Source organism: Bacillus rossius, chromosome 17, assembly GCF_032445375.1.
Source record: "Bacillus rossius redtenbacheri isolate Brsri chromosome 17, Brsri_v3, whole genome shotgun sequence".
Lineage (NCBI taxonomy): Eukaryota > Metazoa > Arthropoda > Insecta > Phasmatodea > Bacillidae > Bacillus > Bacillus rossius.
Genome location: NC_086344.1, coordinates 19117211 through 19139721, shown reverse-complemented (window position 1 = coordinate 19139721; position 22511 = coordinate 19117211). Strand labels below are relative to the sequence as shown.

General features: G+C 37.0%; 1 protein-coding gene across 1 annotated transcript in view; it reads right to left on the bottom strand.

Annotated features, from left to right (window-relative positions):
• The window catches only part of LOC134540584 (WD repeat-containing protein 91), a 47677-nt gene that overhangs the window by 8989 nt on the left and 16177 nt on the right, over window positions 1-22511 (bottom strand). The window contains exons 6-12 of the mRNA XM_063383411.1: window positions 19209-19342; window positions 17483-17727; window positions 15274-15395; window positions 11605-11778; window positions 8550-8661; window positions 7076-7297; window positions 3217-3381 (exon numbers count right to left, since the gene is read on the bottom strand). Coding sequence (XP_063239481.1) covers window positions 3217-3381; window positions 7076-7297; window positions 8550-8661; window positions 11605-11778; window positions 15274-15395; window positions 17483-17727; window positions 19209-19342 — 1174 coding nt within the window. The remainder of the gene's footprint in view (window positions 1-3216; window positions 3382-7075; window positions 7298-8549; window positions 8662-11604; window positions 11779-15273; window positions 15396-17482; window positions 17728-19208; window positions 19343-22511) is intronic.

Sequence of the window (22511 nt, the reverse complement as noted above, 5' to 3'; positions counted from 1 at the left end):
CACCTGTGTTTCCGTACCATGTGCGTCTCTGCCTGAGGACGGGAGCAGATAGCAGTTCCCGAAACGTCGCTTGTTTCTGTTTAGGTAAAACTATTGTATTTGTTTGTTTTTTCGTTTTGTCATGTTTTTTGTCTCGCTTCAACTGTTGTGCTGAATTATTTTGGGTTTCAATATTTTTGTGTTGTCATCATTTGTGGGGATTTTTTCGTTCTCTTAGTACATTTTTCTTTGTTTTTTCTTTGTTTGCTGACCATATTCCTGTTTCGGAATATTTTGTGGTGTCCATATCCTTGTTGACAACAGCAATTGTTTGCTTAATTTTGTGTGTTTTTTGTATCTTTTTTTGAGTATTTTTATTTTTATTTATTTATTTTATTTATTAGTTTTTCTTCAACAGAAAAAGTTCTTATGTCCAAAAACTTACATCAAGTCATGCACTCCCATTGCACAAATCTTTTAAAGAGTTTTACTGTATTTTTTTTCCGTAAATAGTAAAAACCGAATCCTTTGACGAATCCTATATCAGACCCGCCGAATCTACGAATCCCTAGGATTCGGCGGATTCGGCGGATATTGGATTTGGTCGCCCCATCCCTAATTTTTATATATATACACATGCGCACCCACGCACACACGTGCACACACACGCACTCACACATGCATTCCCACGCACCCGCATGCACACACACAAACACATACACAAACACAAACTAACACACATACAAACTATTTAATTTCAAAAATTAATAAAAAATAAAACATCAGCTCATGCCAATGCTGACTAAGCAATAATTTATAAATTTTATTTTTATAATAAGTAAATTATTTTGTTTCATGGAAGTCTTAGTTCTTAATACTTAACATTGATGTAATTTAGGGTTCCGTTTCACACTACATACTTTCTTGGGCTGCACCTGGCGGCAGGTTTTCCATTGAGAATACGTAATGAAGTCCCTTTGGGGTGAGTTCAACCCCGTAAGACATTAGTTTAAAGTTGTTTGAGTCCACTAATAATAACTTATTTTCAAAATAGATAGTTCAGGTGGAACACCACATTTGTTATTCACCTGTCCATTAATGTAAACTTTAATTTCATTGACAATCACTCATTAAATATTATTAAAAAAAAAAAGTTGAACTAACCGCGAAATGACTTCACCAGTGGCAGATGTTTACGATGTCTGAGATAAACTCGCAGCCAGCAAAATAAAAGTGTTTGAGACTGTGGCTGGGAGGGAAATGATATGCACACAGTTTCATTTCTTGCTGGCGGCTGTCTGTCTCAGACAATGCTGTATGATTCACAGCTACGACACTGCACTCTGCGAGCATTATGTGGAACTACTTGAAGAGACTTCACACGGCCCTTTAAATGACTTGTGAGCAACTAACTAGTGCTTACCCTTCACTACTCCTGAGCAAATGATATAAGAGAGGAAATAACTGGGAGATGTTCGAAGGTGCATGAACACAATGTATTTTTTTCTGTTTCATCGGGACTCATTGGCTCACTGGCAAGGTAATTGAAAATAAGATGGTAACATATGACAGAGACCAGCGATACTGGGGCCAGAATTGGCCATGGCCGATAGAGAACCACCATCCCAGAATTAGTCCGGAATGATTTTGGGAGACCAACAGGAAAACAAAATCAAGATAACTGGGCCAGGACTCAAACCCACATTTTGGGTCTGTTTGAATACTAGTTTTTGGATGCTGACAAACTTAAAAAAATCTAAAAGAAGTGAAGCACAAAAATAATTTAGTAATGGTTAAGTATCGAATCAAAGAATTATCCATGTGTTTTTATTAAAATGAACATCCAGAAAAAAAAAACTTTAAAAAATCTAGCTTCAAACTTAACTTAAATGACTTTTAGGGTTCTTATTCAATTAACGACAATTAAGGGCTTTAAGGATATCAAGGAGGCGTACTAACCCTGGCTGGTTCACTGCCGGGCAGCTGAGCTGGCCTCCACTATGCTGGGACCTTGCAATATCGGCTAGCAGACGGTTAGTTTACCTGCTGCCACTCCCAAGTTACACCCCAAGAATAGTTTTGCAGAGTAATCCCGCAGAAATTCCAGTTACAGTGATTAGTGCCTCAATTTTTTTTGGCTTCAAAAAATTTTAAGATTTATTTCATTATACACAAATATGAATTTGCTTTATTCTGCTGTAAAAAATTAATTTTCTGTTAACTTTAGAAGGAATCTTGATTTGAAATATAGTGCGAGAGAGCCTAATTACCGCAATTTTCACGAGGGCTCACTTACATTGCATGCTCCTTCAAAAGTTTTAGGTTGCTTGAAAACCTTCTCTGGTTTTGGAAGATGCTACAGAAGACGTTTTGGCGTACAAACAGACTCGAGCTATCGTAGCACTCTTCTGAAAGCCATTTTGAGCGAATATGATGCGGTGTTGGGAAACTCTTAATTTCGTGCAATGTATCTTACCCGCACGACCATTTAGACAGCAGGTGAACATACGTGTTTATTGTGCGAGCAACAGCTTGTTTACATCGATACAGCTCAATTTTGGTTATTTTGTGGAAAGCACAATCAGCGTTTAAACTTCTGTTACTTTCGCATCAAAAAGGAGTCCGTTATAACCCACAGTGAGGCTGGTGAGTGGACATGCAACCTTTTTTGTGCAAATAAGTTTGAGACATACAGCACAGACTACAGCACGAACTTAAATGATTATTATTTTGGTCTGACCTGATTAAATCGCTAGGAGAAGAAACTTGCTAATTCCTATATTCAGACTTTAGCTTTAGTTCGCAAGACATTTCAATTTTACTTTGCAGTTCAGTGATATGTTTAGATATGAACAGTGGCGTAGCCAGGATTTGTGTATGGGGGGTGCTAAGAAGCATGCCCCCCCCCCCCCCCCCGGGAAAATTTGGATTTTAAGGTGTAAAATAGTGCTATTTTAGCAGTTTTCGGTTCTTAAATTTAATATTGTAATGGTAAAAATTTTATAAATTTTATTAATTTTAATATGAAATTTGTTTGAGTGATGAATAAGAAATTAATTAAAGATTTGGTGCTATGGGGGGGGGGGGGGGGGAAGTTTGAACCCCTAACCCCCCCCCCCCCCTGGCTTCACCCCTGGATATGAATAATGAATACTATGTGATGTTAGCAGAGAGACACTCGGCTGAACGATGATGATGACGATGACGATGACAGCACGTGGCCCCCGCCCCCCTCACCTTGTAGACGACGCCCCCGACAGGACCGCACGCCAGCAGGTAGCCGCCCGTCGGGTCGAAGGTGAACAGCTGGCCGTGCGGGCCGGGGCCCAGGGCCTGCTCGCAGTCCGGCACGGACGCCTCCCACGCGCACCGCCCCGCCTGGTTCAGGCTGCGCTGGCACAGCTGCGGCAACACCACACACGCAAACCCAGTCATCGCTGCTGTACAGCGTGCATCTGCATCGAGTTTCCTATTCCAGTCCACTTGAAACATTTCACAATAAACATCCATCCACATTTCATTTCATCATAACTACAATAAAATATATGTTAGGGGTGTGCAAGTACTCAAAAATATTCAATATTCGTGAATAATTTAATATTCAATTCAACAATTCAAACCAAATAAATTTATACTTATTCGTTACCAAAGGACACACAGAGGAAAGCTAATTTACTCATTCACAACAACTTCAATATAAAAATATCAAATATATGAAGCTAAGATGATTTCTTAATAAATTTAAATTTTTCTGTGACAGTTTGCTTACATTTTGATTTTATATATAACAAAGAATTTATGATTATGATTTAAAATTTCTAGTTATACTCTATTTTTATGTATATTTATAATCAGTGACAACAAAACAATTTTGAAATATAAAATTTTATTGGTTTAAAAAAATACAATGCCAAGTGTTTTTTTTTTTTAATAATTAATTCTTGGTTCTTCAATTAGTCAAACATTTCTTCATGAAAATTTTAATTTTACTTGCATAAAAATATATATATATATATATATATATATATATATATATATATATATATATATATATATAAGGGATGGGACGAATCCACATTTTGGTCGAATCCTCAGTGTTTGTCATCGAATCTCGAATCCCAGTCCCACACTAAACTTCACTACATGTTATTAAAAAAAAATCACACATTTATTTTAAAAAATTACATAGGCCTATGTATTAAAAAAAATACATGTGTATTTATAAAATTATAAAATAAGTGCATAGTGTATACACCTGATATGAAATAGAGGCAAATAACCTCAAAAACCACACACGTAAGTTTGCATCTGCCTAATTCTCTGTTAAATTAATCATTCCTATGTTTTCAATAAAATACGTTTGTATAACAGACACCATTTAAAAAAAGTTACGTTTTTTTCTGCAATATTATATTATTGAAGGTTGGAAATGATCGAGTAGTTATGTTAATTGACAAAATGCAGCGTAGTTTAGGTTATGTTTGTGCTATTTCCGTTACCTTTATAATATAGTTTAGGTATACAATTTTCTAGAGCTGGACGAACCTCAGTTCTCTGGTTTCGAAACGAGCCAAACCGAACCTCATACAGAAATAATTGTTTTGAATTAAAATGAACCGATGACCAGCATTTTGGTCTTTAATTGAGTGGTGAGAAAGAAAGGTTCTCCAGCCATATGTAAAATTAAAACATTATATAGCTTAGCTTATATATATACCAACTTTTAATTCATGAAGAAGTTCCATCTAAATTTCAAAAAGACTATCTTCCTTTCTCAGTGTACACTAACCTACATTTAAAAAAATATAATATTATAAAGATGACGAACATTCAGCATAAGGCCAAATAACATATTTTTGTGGTAGACATAACCTAACATTTTTAATAAGTAAAACTTTTTAAAAGGACATTAAAAAAAAGTTGAATGTGAATTAAGTTACCTATCTACATTACAAAATCCGCTGACTGCAGTTGCTGTTTTCTTGGAAGAATGCTGCTCGTCAGAAGAAACTTTAGACATTTTTTGGGGTGGTTCTGGGTCATCTGGGTCGTCATTATCTTTTCTCCATTTGGAAAACTTAAACGATGTTAGCCTGCTCATCGCAAATCACCTCAAGAACAATAATATTGTAAACGTAACGTAAGAAGTGTGGTTATAGAAATTTGCGTCGGAAAAAAGAAAACACGAGAAATAATGATGGCTGCCGCGACTACGATAGTCAACTTAGTACCGTACTGTAAAATTTACTGGACCAGTACTTTTAATACACAAGATTAAATTAATATTTTCAGTACCTGTCACCTGACTGTTATAACCAAAAAGGCCAAAGAAAAGAAATACATCCCAGTAATTTAAAATACGTAATCATTTCCTACCGCATTTGTTTTGTGTTAACTTGATCACGTTAGTTTTGCCGAAATACGAGAGTTCTCGTACATGCGCTTTAGTTTAACATATGTGGTACGCAATCTTTGGTGATTTTACAACACTTCTCGTACACGCACTATAGTTAAAGGTATAATATACAATTCCTTTGGCATTTGTACGATAGTTTATATTACGTAGTACGAGAAATGCATACAAAATTCTCTAAAGTAAACAAAAAGCAAAGCACGCCTATATGAAAAAATTCTATGCGAGTTATGCGACGATTAATAATTTTTATTTTTATTTTGTCTGCGCTTGAAACTGTTGAGGCGACGATTATGCGATAAAAGTCGGAATATTACAAGGAATGGAATTTTGTTGTGCTGTTTTGTGAATGGTCTCAAATGGGGGTTAGAAATTAGAAAAACGTAATTTTTTTTTAAACGAACGTTCAGTTTTTCGAATATATTTGATGAGGTTTCGAACCGAACGTAAGGGTTCGGTTCGGTTCGAAATTTTAGAACTTCGCCCAGCACTACAATTTTAAATTACTACCTAAAACTCTTAAAAACCCACCTCGAATCCAACCTCGAATCCCACCTCGGATCCTACGAATCCTCGAATCCATAGGATTCGGTATATTCGACGAATCCAAGATTCGAAAATCCCCTCCCTTATATATATATATATATATATATATATATATATATATATATATATATATATATATATATATATATATATATATATATATATATACATACACACACACACATATACACACACACACCCACACATACATATATATGAATCAAATTTCATATATTTCACATATAAAATTATTTTCACAATAGTAATATATTTTTGTAGCCACATTTCAACATACAATAAACTGATAGAAAAAAAAACAAGGCATACATAAATCATAATAGACTATTTAATACCAATGAAAATGATATATGAACTATATTCCAAAGAAAAATCAATATTTATGAATAAATCATCTTGGCCTAATTTTTTTTACATATTTTAATATAATTTTTTTTATTAATTCCAGTTGCTGTATCTATTTGTAACAATTAAATAAAATGGTTATTTTATTTGAATTATTGAATAGCCAATTCTTTAATTTAAAACACAAATGTTTGAATCCTCGCATAACCCTAATGCTAATAATGGTAAGAAATAATGAAATGAAACAAATAGTTTGTCATTTAAAACAACAGTATTTTTTATATTAAATTTTTTTATTCACTTTTTATAAGCATTTTCATTGAAATGGCTGCTTGGTGATTTATTTTGAATATTAAAAAAAATATTAGCATTAAAAGTAATGCCACTATATGCATTGAAAGTGAAACTTATATATAGAGGTATAGCCTAGGAAATTTTTAGGGTACACACAAATCAAAAAAAATTATTGGCAATCAATGTCTTCATAAATTTTCACAACTATAATAAAATTTTATCTAATTTTGAAAAACGAAACCTTTTGCTGTTCCATTCTTAATGAAAAATGCAGTACTTTAGCGTCACTTCACTAATGTTACCCCGAGAGCGAAGAGTGGGGTGCTGAATATTCCCCCCTCTGAATACCCTCTTCTCAGAGTTGCATTTCTCGTTATGCTCTGATGAGTCATCTCCTCTACTTGCCGCACCAGCTGCTAAAACATTTCTCTGCCTGATGTTAGCGGACACACGGAAGTGCGGACTGCACCAGCGACGCACCTTGGCGTCCCGCCCCATGGTGTAGCAGCAGGTGTAGTCGTCGGTGAGGCGGATGGACTCCACGGGGCCCGCGTGGGCGCCCCACGAGTCGATGCAGTCGCTGCGTCGCAGGTCGAATATCCGCACCGAGCCGTCGCTGCAGCCCGCCACCAGCAGCTGCCCGTTGTGGTTGAAGGTGCAGCAGTTGGCGACCACCGCGTCCGTGTCCAGGAACAGCGACCTCTGCCGGGAAACAAGACCATCGCGTGTCAGAGCGTCTACAACTGCAGCGTGTCACAGCCTTTGTTTGCAGTGTGCATTCTAATGGGCATTTTCTTTCTCTTTCCAATGCATGATTTTTGCTGTAAGTGCCGTCCTTGTTTCTGTGTCCTATCTTGCCAGGAAAAATAAAACAGTGCAAAAGTTTAAGACACAACTTTACTATTTAATAAAAATTTTGTAAATTCAGTTTCTAGTTGTATTTCATCAAGAGCATCATATGACAATATTAAAAATTTATTTCTAAGGAGTTGTAACTGAAATACTTCATCTTGGTTTCAACTGTTTTTATTATCAAATGTTTTTCTCTCTAGTGCCTGGTATAAATGGTGTAAGTCTTATGGACACAAAGTTTACTAGTTAGTGCCCTTTATACTGGGTACAAAAGTTAAATAATTTGATATTAATAATATAGAACATAATTAATGTGATACAGTGTTATTAATTAATGGTGACTAGCTGCTACAAATAGTCGGTAATATCTTCACCTTCAACACGGCTACAACTACGAATATAAGCAACTATTATTTTTGTTGTTGTTTTTTTCCATCAAATCTTGTTTCTTCATGAAGAAATCTCTTATAATTTCTATACATTGTAACCAAAACAAGGCCTGGTCAAAAAGATGTGTACATTTTAACATAACTAGTATGATGCTATGCTAGTTAAGATTAAATGAAATTGAGTTTTTTAAACTATAATAGGGTTTTATAATATTGTCCTACACATGAGTTTACTGAAGATAGTAGTAGTCAATTTTGAGTCCTGAAATGGAAAGTTCTGTATTGTCTTTTTTGTAATCCTTCTCACTGAGGAAAATAATTTTCACAATCAACTTTGTCAAAATATTTAGTTTTAAGTATGAACAGACATTTATTAGCTTTTTGGTTAATAAAAAATAAAAATATTGGGTTTAGAATAAAATGTTAATATTCTCATTTATTTAACAAATTATCTGGTATTTCTGCAAATAAATATGCATTTTCATTTTCACATACAATTTGGCCATTATTTCAGTTTCATCACAAATCATCGTAAAATCTATCCTGGAACTAAGCGGCAAAATCGTAAGCAAACACCAACACAGCTGTATGAACCTATGGTAGCTGTAATTCTGTAGTTGAGCATTTCCAAAGTGCGCACCGACACTGCAATGCGCAGTTTAGAGAGGCAAGAACCTGGGATATTCCCAGTAGTCAAGACTCGCTCTGCCTACCTCCAACTGCCTCGTCTTCATGTCGTACAGAAGCAGTTTTCCCTCGCCTTGAGGGTTCGCCGCGGAGCAGACGAACGTGTTTTCCACAGGGTTGCAACACACACACACTATCCTGCAAAAAAAAAAAATAATAATGACACACGTTACCAGCAAGAGGTTTCACTGAAATTTAAAGAGACACAATATGTTTCATCATTATAGAAAATTTATCATGTTCCATCACAAATGTTGTCATTAGGTACTTACTGTATGTTATAAAAAAAAGCCGGAGTAAATCAAGCCAATGTCCATGATTAAGTTAATATGCATGGCATTTTACCGCTCAGATGCAAAGAAATTAAAAATTGAAAAGAGCTCAAGTGATAAATTTACAGTAGACTCCCGATTATCCGGGTGCCAGTTATCCGCTTTGCAGGTTAACCATGCTCATATTTCACTTCCATAAACCAAAAACCACAAAAATAATTTTTTACTATTTATTTTTTATTTTATTTTTGCGATCTATTGATGTGACAGAGCATTTTATGCCGTGATTCAAGATGAAAAGTGCTGCCAAACATAGTGTGTACGTAGTCGGTAAGTGTTGGTGTGCATCATGAACTTCAAAACTGCTACAGCAATATAACAAACGCACCCCTGTGAGCCGTGCACGCTTGTGTTCCACGAGCCCTTGTGAACCCCAACGGCACGGCACGGCTGTTCTGTGACTCACGTGGCCTGCGTAGTTTCAAGGCAGCAGTCACAAAGCATCAGTATTTTTTTCTATTGTAATCTTTAGACAGTAATGTCTAACAACACACGCAAACAAGTGCTACTTAATATTCAACAAAAATTAAAAATTATCGACTATCTAGACGTAAAATATTACAATGTTTTAGCGATATATTCGACAATGCTCTTTAACCGTGTTTTTTTTTTATCCGTGGACCCCTTGCCTGTCATTACCTTGGATAATTGGGAGTCTACTGTATGTAAAAAAGTCCTTACGGCTATGTCTTATGTCAAGTTGGTTATTTCATTTTCCTGCCATTACTATTATACAAAGGATTTTCCTGTAAATTTAGTCCGATAGAACTCTTGCACTTTGAAGTTACCGTCAAATTGTAGATATTGTAAGCACACAATTCGCTTCGTGAACAAACTTATATTTAATTAATTTTTTTTAATGATTGATAATGCAATGTTTAGTTTTAGTTTTGTCCCAATTTTCAGGCAGCATGTTCTACAACCTAAAACATCACATTGCGAAACTTAGTCACATCTTAATCTTAAGAAAAAGTTACTGGTGACGGCATTGTAAATATACAACCAGAAACTAATTTTCAAAATGTACTTTTTGGCAGTGCCTCATGTATAGGCTGCTCTGCATGCTGGTAATATGATATGCACCGGCAGCCGAGGATAGGTGCAATTATCGCGGGGTGCAGCAGGAAGGAACTGCCTCATTGCCACTTCGCCCATCCTTCGTCATCCATCTCCCCACTGTCCCACGACGGGCTATGAAACAGTGGAGGCCCTTCTACAACAATCCCAACATGTCCTTATCCTGAAGTGAATGAATGACCTCCAATGTCGCATGGAAAACTGCCCTGTCTACAACTGCGATGTCTGATTACACTGATTTATAAAGTAGTCACCAGTTCGCAGTAAATGTATAAAACCAAAATAAGTGTGTTTTGATTGTTTTTATTTGTTTTCATGCATTGTAGATAATGGTATTCAGCTGTTCTGAATATTCATTTAAGTTGTGAATGTTGTGGGATTTCAATAATACTTAGTTATTCAGTAAAGCCAAAAAAAATGCTAATAAATGAATACTTATCACACTGCCAAATTTAATTTGTGTTTATGGCCTTTGAAAAAATATCGGTCATAAACGGACAGCACTAATCGATATTTTGTCTTGGTCTTCTCGGTTTCCATTTCCTACTACATTGTCCATTATTTTCCGTTTACCTTTTTGTAACAGGAACTGGCCCAGCAAATACCATGAATGTTCTTCAAAGCACATAGATAGGGACAAAGAGTTGATGTTTACCAATGCACTTGGACCAGGAAGATTCCGACCATCGCCCACACCACCCATGACGTCAGAGGGACATGTTAGATGATTAGTGATCAGTGTCCATTGGACAATTTAGGACATAAAACCCCTCACTGCATGTAATTTGTGTTCTTCGGAATAGTTCTCTAGTTGCTACGCTACAGCTATTGAAATAAATTGGTGTCAGTGTTTCAAGAACATTTCTCATCGTAGAAAGTCCATGAAGAAGCAAATAAAGCTTGTACTAGCATTTACAGGTCAAAATGAACAGTATTTATTTAGTATATGATCAAACAATTATTTTGAATTATTGAATCGGAACTTTTTTACAGCCAGTAAAGTAAGTCAAGGCGATGATGTAATAGCGTAACAACCGCGTAACCATTAGCGAGTGACAAAGAGTGCAACGATAGGAAGTGTGGCACTCAAAGGTGGATAGAGAAATGGGGCTGAGGAGTGGGGTGCTCAATTACATGTTTGCAACATAGCCCAATTGCTTACTTGATTACTTGCACACTTGTTCGCTTGTAATCTTGCTCACTTGCACAGATTAGACATTCCTACTCCTCTATCACGTACATATATTTTATACCTAACTTCTAATGCACATGGTGGCCAAGATGTTTTTTTTTTATGGGTTTTACGGCGATGGTATGCTTTCGTACGTAAAAACGTCAGTGCAATAAAAGTTGATGGTTGATGGTTTAATAGTTGGCATGGTTAACATGCATACAAGATTACCCACAACCACATGTTCAGGAGTCTACTTTACATATAAAATTATTTATAAAAAATCAAAGTTCTGAGTATACTTTTTTTCGATACCTCTGATACCTGTGCTGACACAATCGGTATCGGCTAAGAACCGAATTACGGCCGATATCCAATACCAGTTTCACGTATCGGAACAGCCCTACTTATATTCAGAACAATGCGGTAGACTCAGGTACAGATTTGTAAAATCATGGTTTGTGCCTGTTTAACGCCCCACGACCCCAGCTGAAGGCGCACCTGTGATCCTTGAGGGGCGAGACGGCCTCGGAGCCGATGTCCATGATGGAGGTCTTCTCGTGCGTGTCATACAGCTTCACCACGCCCGCCTTGGTCCCCGCCATCATGTAGCGGCCGCTCTTCACCCAGTCCACCGACGTGACGCTGGACTTGCACACGAACGTCGCCTGGGTCCTGGGCGGGACACGTCGCTGTCAGGGACCGACGTCTCACGGACGGTGAGGGCGTCCAGAGGCGAATGCACTCATCATCAAAGATCGATAGTGAATAACAGCGAAATTGAAGTCGATACACTTTAAAACACCGAAAAGCAAAGCAAAACACCAGATGCAGCTAAATTCACCTCATTTTGTCTACTATAATATTAAATCTTTAAGTTTAGGTTTTATTTTTAAAATTTAAAATATAATTTACAAATTTTAGTTTGTACATTATATTTTAAATTTAAGAAATTATTTTAATTTTAAAACTCTATGCAAATATTTTTTTAATGTAAATAAAAAGCAATCTACACCAGATACCTAAAGACATAGCTAAAAGCCTACAAGGAAACATCACAAGGAAATGTATAATCATTTCTGTTTCTCAACACTGCATATTGCTTATCTGATTCATATTTACAGTACTGAAATAATAAGACAATGACAAAAAGTAAAATTTAAAACTGGAATTATATTGTGTCCAGAAATACACAAACCACACAGTCAATCAAATCCTTTCTTCCCTTACTGCATAAAAAGTTATGCAGGTTAAGTAGTTCCAGTAAAACATTTTCTTGTTTTTTTTCTTCTATTTGTGTAATTTTACATATTAATAATGTATGATGTTTTAAAAATAAAAACGAAAACAATAAAACTTGTCAAAAATAAGACCACAAAAAATCCTGGCACTAGACAATACATTTAAAAAAATTGCTTAGCAGTATATTTTATTTTTATTATTATAAATATTTCTTGTTATAAGAAACATTAAAGAATAATATTAAATGATTTAATCAATCATTTTTTTGTTTAACTTACTCTTATCAATATATGTATTGTTTTATGTACACATATTTGGTCTCTTACCACAAATTGTAAATACAGTTGATCAATGCCATTGTTCTTGATATGCACTTAGTATTACATGTGTTTAATTTTTAATGATGATTAAGAGACACCCCACTGTTTTTAATGATGAAATTGTAAGCAACAATGCTGGAGTGATTTCTGTAAAACTTGGACAACAGATTCAAACTAGGATTCTCCGTAATGCAAGTCAAGTGACTTACCAAGGCACCACCTTGCTTCGTAAGTAGAGAAAAGATTTTATGGTGAAATGTGTTAAAACCAAAGTAACACTGAAAAACATGCCAATGCACCACACATAAAACTGCAATGCAAGCAAATTCATAGCACTGCACTGAAATGTGAGATAAATCATGAAATTACGCAGCTTTTAAACTAAAAGTAGTTCAAATCACATAAAAAAATCATTGCTTTTTATTTTTTCAATAGATGAATTCAATGAATTACATTAACTTGGACTCAAGTGTGTACCAATGTGTACTTATAATCCAAATTTATACAAAAGTTTTATTTTATTTTGTTTCATTTTGTATCTTTTATCAACTATTTTTAAGTAATAAAGATGTTGGTACATCTTTCAAGTACAAATATTTACTATACTTGTACTCTTCAAATACAAACCGATGTATTACATCTCATTAACAAGTGTTTTGAACATTAAAATTTGACAAAAAGAATGAAAATACATACCTGCAAAGCTTGCAACTAGTACAAAAATATATATAAAGAAAGTAAAATAGTACAAATTAGAACAAATCACTAAAATAAATAATTAAATAAATAAAATTTTAGAGTAATACAGTGTAAATAATTAAAATGTTAAGTAAGATGGTTAAGTTTATTTTAAATCATGCTGATATCATGCTAGAAAATCTTTGGAGGAGTGTCTACTAGTCATCAACACCATCATCAACTGCTTCCAGCCTGTGGTCAGGTCAGCTAGGTAAAATGGCTCCATTTTCCTCTGAACCTCCACCATTCCTCATTCTTCACTCACTAAAGTAGAAAGCAATTTTTTTTAAAAGAAAAAGTTTTATCCACAATTTGTTTTAAATAAATAAAAGAATTTAAGAAAAAAAAGTTTAATTTACCTTAATTGGGGTAATTTGGCACTATGGTTCAAACCCTACTTTGAAACATGTTAAAAAACTGGGGTGAATTGGTGCTCAAACTACAACCCAAAACTTAATATAAAACACCTTTTGTATAGAATATATTATGTAAGGAAAAATAAATTAAATTTAGATTTGGAACCTTAAAAAATAAAATACAAAGGTTTTATTTAAATAATATAGCAGATATTTAAACACACACTATTTTTTTATTTTCGCCAAATGTATGGGTAACCTATTGGTGTATTTTAGATATATCCAAGTAACATGAAAATGGACTTCCCCCCCAGTTTCAACTTATATCAACTTACCGTCAATTTACCCCATCTTACCCTATAACTATAAGTATAGACAAGATTTTATTGTTTTATTTTCAGGCCAATATAATTTTTTAAACATTAGATTTTGGTGTTATTATTTTATTTTTTATGAAATACATATGTTAAAAAATGATAGCATATTAGTGAAAAAATATGATACTTAAATGTTCCATGGAACTAATTTCTTAAAAGCAGTGTCATTTTGACTGAAAAATTATGCACTTTTTCAATTTAAGGATTTGTAATACGCATGTCGTACTTTTCAGAATAAATAAAATAAAAATATTAAGTAACTATTTTCATAGGTCTTAATGTAAAAATGAGTTACTAATAACACTTGCAAGATTAAAAAAGTAAACTTTTACCAATCTTTATGTATTAAATTGTGGTACAAAAGTCATGCTAAATAAATTACACTCACTGAATTTAATATTTAAAAGATAAAGTATTTCTCATTAGAGTTAAGCTTGGATTCAAAATCTTGATTTGTTTCATGATTTTAATTGCATTTCGGAGCTATATGGTGTATTAACTTAATGTTCAGTGTTATGTAGTGTACCGATATGCTTTTTGAAGTTATTTCAGTTTTATCGCAATCCACCATGTGATCTTGTCACTACCTATAAGTTGGCGGCTCTGCAAGGTTTTACTGCAGAAGCACCACCTTGCACGGTGAGGAAAAACGTGGACGTCACTCGACAGCACATGGCCATAGTCACTCATGGGGGGCAGAGACTTGGGCTGCAGACGTGAGAGATGCTGGGAAGATAACAGCAGTAGGTATGAAGTTCACGACGGGTATGTTGGCAGCTACGAGGCGAGACAGGATCGGGAATGAGATGGTGCGAGCAAGAGCTGGAGTGCAGGACTTGAATGAGATCATTGAAAAAAGGAAGAATGGCCATGTCTAGAGAATGGGAAAAAGCGAATCTGACTAGGGAAATGACGTAGTTGAATTATGTGGAAGAAGGCCCAAGGAGGAGGTGGGAAGCGCAGATAGTTAAAGGAGTGAAGGATGGAGAAGGACAGAACAGAGTGAAGGAGAAGGAATGGCGACGGAAAAGAGGAAGACGACCCAGCCGTAGGCTGGAAGCAGGTGATGATGATGACGACGACTCGACAGTACACAGTTATGGCTTACGGACGCAGAAGCGTAGGCCAGGAACGTACTTTGGAGTGGGAGAGATGGTCCACAGTTTGATCACCCCGTCCACGTCTGAGCTCAGCACGGTCGAACCTGATGGACTGAACTTGCACTGGCAAATGGCGGCACGATGGTCACTAAAGTCCTCCTGCACATCCGCAAAAAAAAACACATAATATTTCAAAAGCTGAAAAAAAAAAAAAAAATCATACTTATTACACCAGTTATGAGTAGGAGCATGTATTATTCACAATAAAACATATTGAGCATAGCTGTGTCTCATCACTGGTTGAGTTTCTTTCAGGTACACATCCACTTTCGCCATACGAATTGCAGCAATCCTGTGAGGAACCAAACACAACCTAAATGGCGGGGCCAATTAAGACAATGTCTTCTCTTGTACATAGTCAACAATCAAAAGAAAGAAATGTTGGGATGGGAAAACCTTAGTACAGTATAACGAGGGGGTCAGACTTTTTTGTGAAAATGACCTGCCTGCAGCTATGAGTCAAGTAAATTATTTGGTTCTACCAATTCTTTCACTACAAAGCAGAATTAAAAATGTGAATCCATCAATTACTAAGTTGCCCCCTACCCCTTCCTAATCACCCCTATAATTTTTTCACGAGTTCCCTGACTACTATTGATTTACCTACCTTTACTAAGTTTTCCAAACTTACAGAAACCATGCTTAGTTAATTAATTCACATGATAACCAATAAAGGAGTGCAAAAAACTTTTATTTAGTGAAGTCGAAGACGAAGATCTAAGACTTCACCAAAGAGTTCATAAAAAATAAAAACAGTAACACCGAAATCTCTTTCTTTAAAAACGAAATTGGCCCAAAAATAAAACCATTATATCCTAGGTCTACGTATGAGCTGTCCATCCCCTCAGCTGTCAGTTGTCACAGCTGTCACATCTGTCACACTTTAAGCCCCAGAGGGATGCCCTGACTGATGTGTCTGGCTGGCATATGGCTGGAGGAGAGGTCACCGCGGTTGGGGGCAGGGGGGGGGGGGGGGGGTGTAGACTGGCCAGAATTTGTGTGTGCACAGTCAGCGCGATTTTATCTTGAGTTAACTTTCCCTCTTCAGTAATTGTAAATGACCGAAAACTAACAATGTACGTGGAGGCAATCTTCAGGTGAAAATCACAACAGATTTTCATTTATCGTTTTCTTGTGCCATTTATTTCCCACGCTTGTAACTGAAACAGTTCATGATGAGCAATGCAGCCACATCCCTCGCAAGATGTGCATTTTATTTCTGTGACAATCTTTGATTTGTGGAAACTGTTCCTGGATTAGGTCTGTGAAAAGCACGCTTCGGATAACTGGTGTATTGAAGTGCTACTTGTATATTCCTCCAGCCTAGCACATGTTTCTCTGCGTGGTAGTTATATGAGGGACAAGGAAGGGGAAAGAATGACTTGCCGCCGAGGGGTAGAAAAAATAAATACAAGGAGAAGTAGAGTGGGTTACTGCCGCCTCTCCAGCAGACAGAAAAAGACTGCATGGCGACACATTGCCATGTTGTTTACGTTCCAATAAGCTGTGAGAAATTCAAGACTTCGCTGCCAGGAAGTAGTTTGTGATTGGCCAAGAAAGTCTATCACCTGGAAATTGTTAACGTAAACAGAGATAGAGAAAATTTGTGACCAGGCAACAAATCCACGAGAGCTAGCGTGGTAAATTAGAGGAATAACCCATAAATATGAGCAATGAAAAAAAAAAAAACTAACAATGTGAATATGATAACAAGCCTTTAGAGCAGTAAATTATTATTTTTTCCAAGAGATTATCTCGAAAGTGTCCGGACAAACTGGAACGGAACACAGAGTCCAGAACTTTATCAGGACCTTTTCATAAAATAATTTTTAACTATTTCATATAACAATAAGTAAAATTAAACATGACACAAATCTCCAATCAGAGAATATTCCAATGAGCAGGCCTATATTTATAGTCAAATCTAAAAACTTTTCTTCAGAAATAAATTCCACATGATTAAAGAGGGCAGTCTCCAAATATTTATATTTAATGTGCAACTAAAAACTGAAGGAAGACGTCAGAGAAAAAAAAATGCAAGTTAGCAAAAGGTTGTTGGGGGTGAAAGTTTCATGACTTCCCCAAGCGGCTTATTTCGTGGCTTTTTCGTGACATTTTCCTATCCAGTTCTGTAATGTTTTAGTTACTATTGTTAGTTGAAGACACACTGGGAATGTTGCACGCACCTGGCTGAGAAGCAGGAAGGCTGATGAGGAAGGCTCGCGAGGAAGCGGAGCCTGCCGGGGGCCGGCGTGCCTCTCCGCGGAGGGGTCCCGGTCGTGGTGGGGGGTATCCCCGGGGGCGGCGACGGCCGGGAGAGAGGTCGCCTGCCTGAGGCCCGGTCGCTGCTGCTGCTGCTGCGGTCGCTGAGCCACGCGCCTCTGCTGGTCCTCGGCACCGGGGGAGACGCTCACCTTCGACTTGCCTGACCCTGCACCGACACACCATCACACCGAGCTGTCAGTTTAGACTTATCCATCAGAACTCAACAGTCGGAACTGTCGTGTGTGTGTGCGAGGAGGGTGGACTGATCAGTCGGAACTGTCGTGTGTGTGCAAGGAGGGTGGACTGATCAGTCGGAACTGTCGTGTGTGTGCAAGGACGGTGGACTGATGGATCGGAACTGATGGACTGACGAACTAATGGTTTCCCATCAAACAGGACTGTGGGTTTGACAACCTCAGTCCGAACTGCTGCGTGTGAGAACAGCATCTCGCCAGTCCAAACAATCAGTCCATCAGCTGAGTGTCGTGGCAGACATCTTTGTTTATTCTTTTTCGCTGCTTTGCTATTTTTATCTCCCTTTCCAACTAAAATTGCAACTGCAATTGCCACATCCAAAGTTTCTTCCATATTCTACGATAAAACGATACATCCAACAGCAACAGCAACCAAAAGACTTACCGTGTGGTGAAGGATTCAGCTCTGTCCTAACTGTCAGTTTGGACTGAGCAGTCCGAACTGAGTACCTGGATTGATCGAGTGTGCAGAGGGCGTTTAGTGGCAGTCAGCATCTTGAACGCTTGTTCTACATGACTGACATTTATTAGTGAAAGACTGAGCAATGGTTTAACATTTTCACATCATATTTCCAAAAAATTCTAATTTTACAGGTGGTAATTATTTCTAGTAAGGATGAGACGGTTCAATCCTCAAACACTTGGATAACAATGAATTTCTAGTATTAGAAAGAATTGAATTTCTAGGGAAAAAACTGGAAAGAACACTGATGGTAAATTCTAAAATTCTACACTGCCAACTCTGAAGTTTACTATGTCCATTTCCCATTTGTTGTTTTCTCTTTTTTCCATCTTATTAATGTTTTACAAGATGTAGTACTTTATAATATAATTATGTAACTTAAATTATTCAATATCTATTGATTTTGAAAAATTAGTCTTGAAACAAACTGTTACAGAGTTGAATGTTTTAACATCTATAAAAAAAAATTTTATACTACTTGTATATTATTTTATTGTTCAACCTTGAGACTAAGATTTGAATGGCATAATATGTATTACATGAACAGTGAGTATTTATATTGCAATGTTACGTACAGCTTAGACAGCTAACAAATCTATAGAATATGAAAATATTAGAATCTAACTCACAATTCTGAAGTGAAACTTCTTTGCCGAGGGGGCTACAATTTTCGATCGTTACTAAAATCCAGATCGCATGAGGGGAATAGTTAGGTAAGTGGCGGGGGAACCGGTAGAGGAGACGGCAGGGAATAGTATAAAAGACGCACCATGCTTGCACTCTCCCATACTTGTGCAAAACCATAATTTATCTGTCACATACTTGCATGTCTTTTTTTTTTTATATGCGACCTCAGCCAAAGAGGATTTTAATTTTCTAGACCCAATAATGTAATAAGCAAGAAGCTACACTCCGAGCGCGCAGACGTACGTGCGTCCTGGGCGGCGGGCGGCTGCGACGCCTTGCGGGCCAGGATGGGGCTGCCGGGCAGACCACTGCCGATGTTGCGGATCAGCTTCTTCAGGGTCCTGGGCTGGCTCTCCGCCCCGGAGCTGCCCTTCTCCCTGCCGGCGAGCCACACCCCTCACCCACTGCACTGCGCGCCGTCAGGTCAAGGCAGGGTCATCCCGCCCGGGGATTGTAGGAGGTGAAGTGGGTGATTGTTCCTCGTTGCATACCAAGTTGTATTCTTAAATTAAACACTAGAATAAAGAAACTAATTGGATGCGTTTGTCATTAAAAGCTGTATAATTACAAAAAAAACATTTGAGGGCATATCAATAAGCAATGCACGTAATGTAAAAAAAAAAAGAATGAAGCAATTAATGACAATATGAAACAGAAATGAAAGTATTATCCATTTATTACTTTTCCACAAAACTTCCATGTACACCGCGATATTTGTCCCAAAAACGATGGATCAGTTTGAAAAGCCCAGTCTCAAGGACCTCGCCAACTTTCTTTCCTTTTGCAAAAAGAAATCTTATCACAGCTTGTTACTCTTTCACAGTTGACTATGTAAACAATAACTCCATTTTACCGGTGTCTGACGAGCGCTATGATTAAGTGGAATCACAAGATCTTGCATTATGCCCTCTAATTTGCTTTTTAGTAAATAATTTAATTTGTACTAATTATTTTCCTACTTAAAAATTGACATGTACATTACTTATTGATACACCCTCAAGAAAAAAATTTTTGTGCAACATATCCATTTGTATTTTAACATAAAATTTTTTAATAAAGTAAGCAGTTGTATGTGATTTGAAACTGTAGAAATTACCAAAATACTTTTGATTTTTATGATACCCATTACAAAGCTTTGATATAAACTCTACACACAATAAGGAACCTTATCCCTGGAGAGAAATTGTTCTGTATACCGTATACAATAGTATTTTAATGTAAAATATTAAAATAGAGTAAGTAATATAATGTGATTTTGAAAATATGAATGTTAAATCTTTGATGTGCAATGAAGAACAATTACCGTAAAGTTTAAATGATGTAAATTTTAAGCTGAGGATGGCCACTATGTGTATGTAATGAGGAATGGTGGTGGAAAAGGTTTTTTTTTTAAAAAAAAACCTTCTGCGCTGCTTCCTTGCCCCTTCCCAGGCGGCATTACGATCAGATGTCTGCACACCGAAATAATAATCAACTCGGAATTCTACAAGGCTTTCAGGCTCCAGCAACATTAGCACCAGCAGTCAGAGGCGGCTGGGTGTTAGAAGGGCGAGCTGGTGTCTATTATAGCGCTTTTGTGTTTCCGTCTAAATAAAAATATGACATTGAAATTTGATTATGAGTGTGAGATATGTCATGGAATATAGGTGGAGAAGTGAGAAAATATTAGGATTATCAGTGTGGCATGACTGGCTGAGAGACAGTTGTGTTGTGCAAGCGTTGCCAAGGCGCCGATCTGCAAGTACTGTGAAAAGTAACAAACAGGTGTACAAGGAACACAACATTGGCGGCGAGGAGGAAAGTGTAAATGTAATTCAGTAAATAACGGAGACGGGACTGTCCAGTGTTGCAGGAGTAATGACATTGATGGCAGCATTCTGTTAGTTTGTAGAGGGTACAGACAACTGGAAGACATACTCCGAGCATTTGCAATTATACTTTCTAGCAAACAGAATCACCATGGAGGATGAACAAAGGGCGATATTTTATACTCTGCCAGGATCCAACTTTTTGTGGATTGGTAACTTTGATCGCGCCCAAATATACATCAGAAGTGGTGTTAGCTGACGTCCTAACATTGCTAAATAATCACTTTGAGCCAAAACCGAGCAAAATGGTAGAAACTAGAAACTTTTAAATTTCATAAAAGAGATCAGAGCGAAGGAGAGACAGTATCACAGTATGTGCCTAAAAAGGACACAATGGAGGTTCGCAATTCTTGTATCAAACACTGCAAAAAATAACCTGCTGAGAATCTTACAGTTGTCTGACCCTCTACTTTATTTGTAACTAGCTGAATTGCCCAGCATTGCCCGGGCTTTACATTGAGTGAATAAATTAAACTACCAGTGGCCACAGGGCAGAAACATGTAATGGGCCCTGGCGCTTAAAGGATCAATGTTAGGAAATGCAAAGAGGAGGAGGAGGGGGAGTAGTTTTTATTTTTGAAGTGAAACTTCTTTAATGAGGGAGCAACAATTTCCGAGCGTTACGAAATTTCCGAACACAAGAGGGGAATTGTTAGGCACGTGGTGGGGGAACCGGTAGAGCAGGAGAGTGCATCAGCGGCGACGCCACTCCAACGCAGGAGCTTGCAGTCGAATGGGAAATGGCAAAAAAAAGAAGGGGGGGAATACATACGTAGCAGAGCATGCTATATGCTAGTTGTAACAACTAGCAGGGGAGAGGTAGAAATGACGGAATTCTCGTAACACTGGTTGTGTTTGTCTACTCTTCAGTTTTCGTAATGGCTGATGATTGACGCTGCCATATTTATTTTATTTTATTTATTCCTGTGAAAAAGAGTTATTGTATTGTGCAATTGAGTTTATAATTATTATTTGTCTTAACGTGGATAGTTGGATCGAAAATGAAATTAATTTATCTATATCTATTCATAAAAAGCAAGAAGTTTCACTTGTCACATGTTTGACTCCACACGCACATTTTTTTTTTTTCAATGACAGAGGTAAGCATTGAATTATTCCCACTTATTTTGAACGTCAAGTGACAAAATTTCATCAAGTCGGAGTGGTGGGGTCTCCTTGAACTTAGTACCTACCTGGGACGGGCACTTGTTTGCCTGTAGAGACTTCACTGTCCTGTGAACTGTTTTCATGTCGTGCCCACCTACAAAATGTTTCTAAACTGTTGGTAAATATTACAAATTTTTAAAAAAAACAAATAACATAAAAACCCACAGACACTCCTCTTTTTATATATAAACATACCCCTCCCCTCTCTCAATCACAGAGCGCCCCACTCTTCATTGCTACCAGTTGCAAAGGGTTGTCTCCACTCACCACCTACGGCTAGCTCAAAATCAGGTGATGAGTGGAACATACAGGTTATGTAGCAGGTCACGAAGAAATTATTATACTCAATGTTCGATGTATTATCTGGTTTTTTTATCATATAAAAATCACACTACATTCCGAACAGAATAAATAAAAATATAATATACCAAAAAAAATACATAAAACACTGAGCCATCGCCCGACCACGGCCTGCTCGGCCCGGTGTCCGAACAACGACCGTCCGGTCCGG